The 834-nt window shown below is 33.3% G+C and overlaps 1 protein-coding gene across 1 annotated transcript in view; it reads right to left on the reverse strand.

Annotated features, from left to right (window-relative positions):
• LOC105457789 overlaps window positions 1–552 on the reverse strand; it is a 30,982-nt gene extending 30,430 nt beyond the window's left edge. Inside the window, exons 1-2 of the mRNA XM_011702653.1 lie at window positions 444–552; window positions 231–365 (exon numbers count right to left, since the gene is read on the reverse strand). Of these exons, the coding sequence (XP_011700955.1) occupies window positions 231–365; window positions 444–552 (244 nt within the window). The remainder of the gene's footprint in view (window positions 1–230; window positions 366–443) is intronic.
• Between the last annotated feature and the right edge of the window lie 282 nt (window positions 553–834).

An 834-nucleotide genomic window follows, 5' to 3' on the forward strand; every position in this document is an offset into this window, starting at 1 on the left:
ATATATTCACTTTGGCCAGATGCTCCATCACAGCCCCACTTTGTATGTAGAATTAGATGTTCTTCTTGTAATGTTTTAATTTCGTCTTGAGTTTTGGTTCCCAAAATTCTACTAGAAGTGTGGTCAAGCAAATCTTGTAAACTGACCTTTGCCGATTTTTCCGAAACATCGATATTATTTGGATAACATTTCTTCTTGGCCTTTATTATCTTTCGATAACTTGGAAATACATATATTATGGCCAATATCTTTAGTTGCTTTTTGGAGAATTTCGTATTGATATTTGGATAGCTTGGCTTGTGTTATCAACGCCAAAGCAGAATCAGCATTAAAGGCTGTATCAGTAAATTCTGAATTCGTTATTACTGAAGCAGAAACGTCAATAAGATTTTGAGAGTATGTGTTTCGGAGTTCCTGAATTTTATATCTTTTTGCACGGTTACAGCACTCTTCAAAAGTCTTCTTTGGCCTGCCTCCACTCCTATTTAAAGATGAATTGTGGCCTTCTAAATCGCCATTTAATTTTACGAACGCCACGAACACACCATCCATCCAATTTTTGTATTTTTGAAAAAACTTTGTTTTAATATGATGTACTGATTTTAATCGTTGATTAAAATGTGGTAAAAATCTTTTATTAATTTCAGAAATTATTTCAGAAAGTTGGTTATCCTGTAACGTGTACTGTTCATATAGAAACCGTTCTAACAATTTATTACGATCGAAAAGAATTTCGCACAAAACGTTATACGGAATTGCGAAATCAGTCATAATTGCGAGGAGATAAAACTATATCACTTGCCTTAATAATCTCTCAAATCAAACCTAGAAGAG

The sequence above is a fragment of the Wasmannia auropunctata genome, unplaced genomic scaffold (assembly GCF_000956235.1).
Source record: "Wasmannia auropunctata unplaced genomic scaffold, wasmannia.A_1.0 LD336103.1, whole genome shotgun sequence".
NCBI classification, from domain to species: domain Eukaryota; kingdom Metazoa; phylum Arthropoda; class Insecta; order Hymenoptera; family Formicidae; genus Wasmannia; species Wasmannia auropunctata.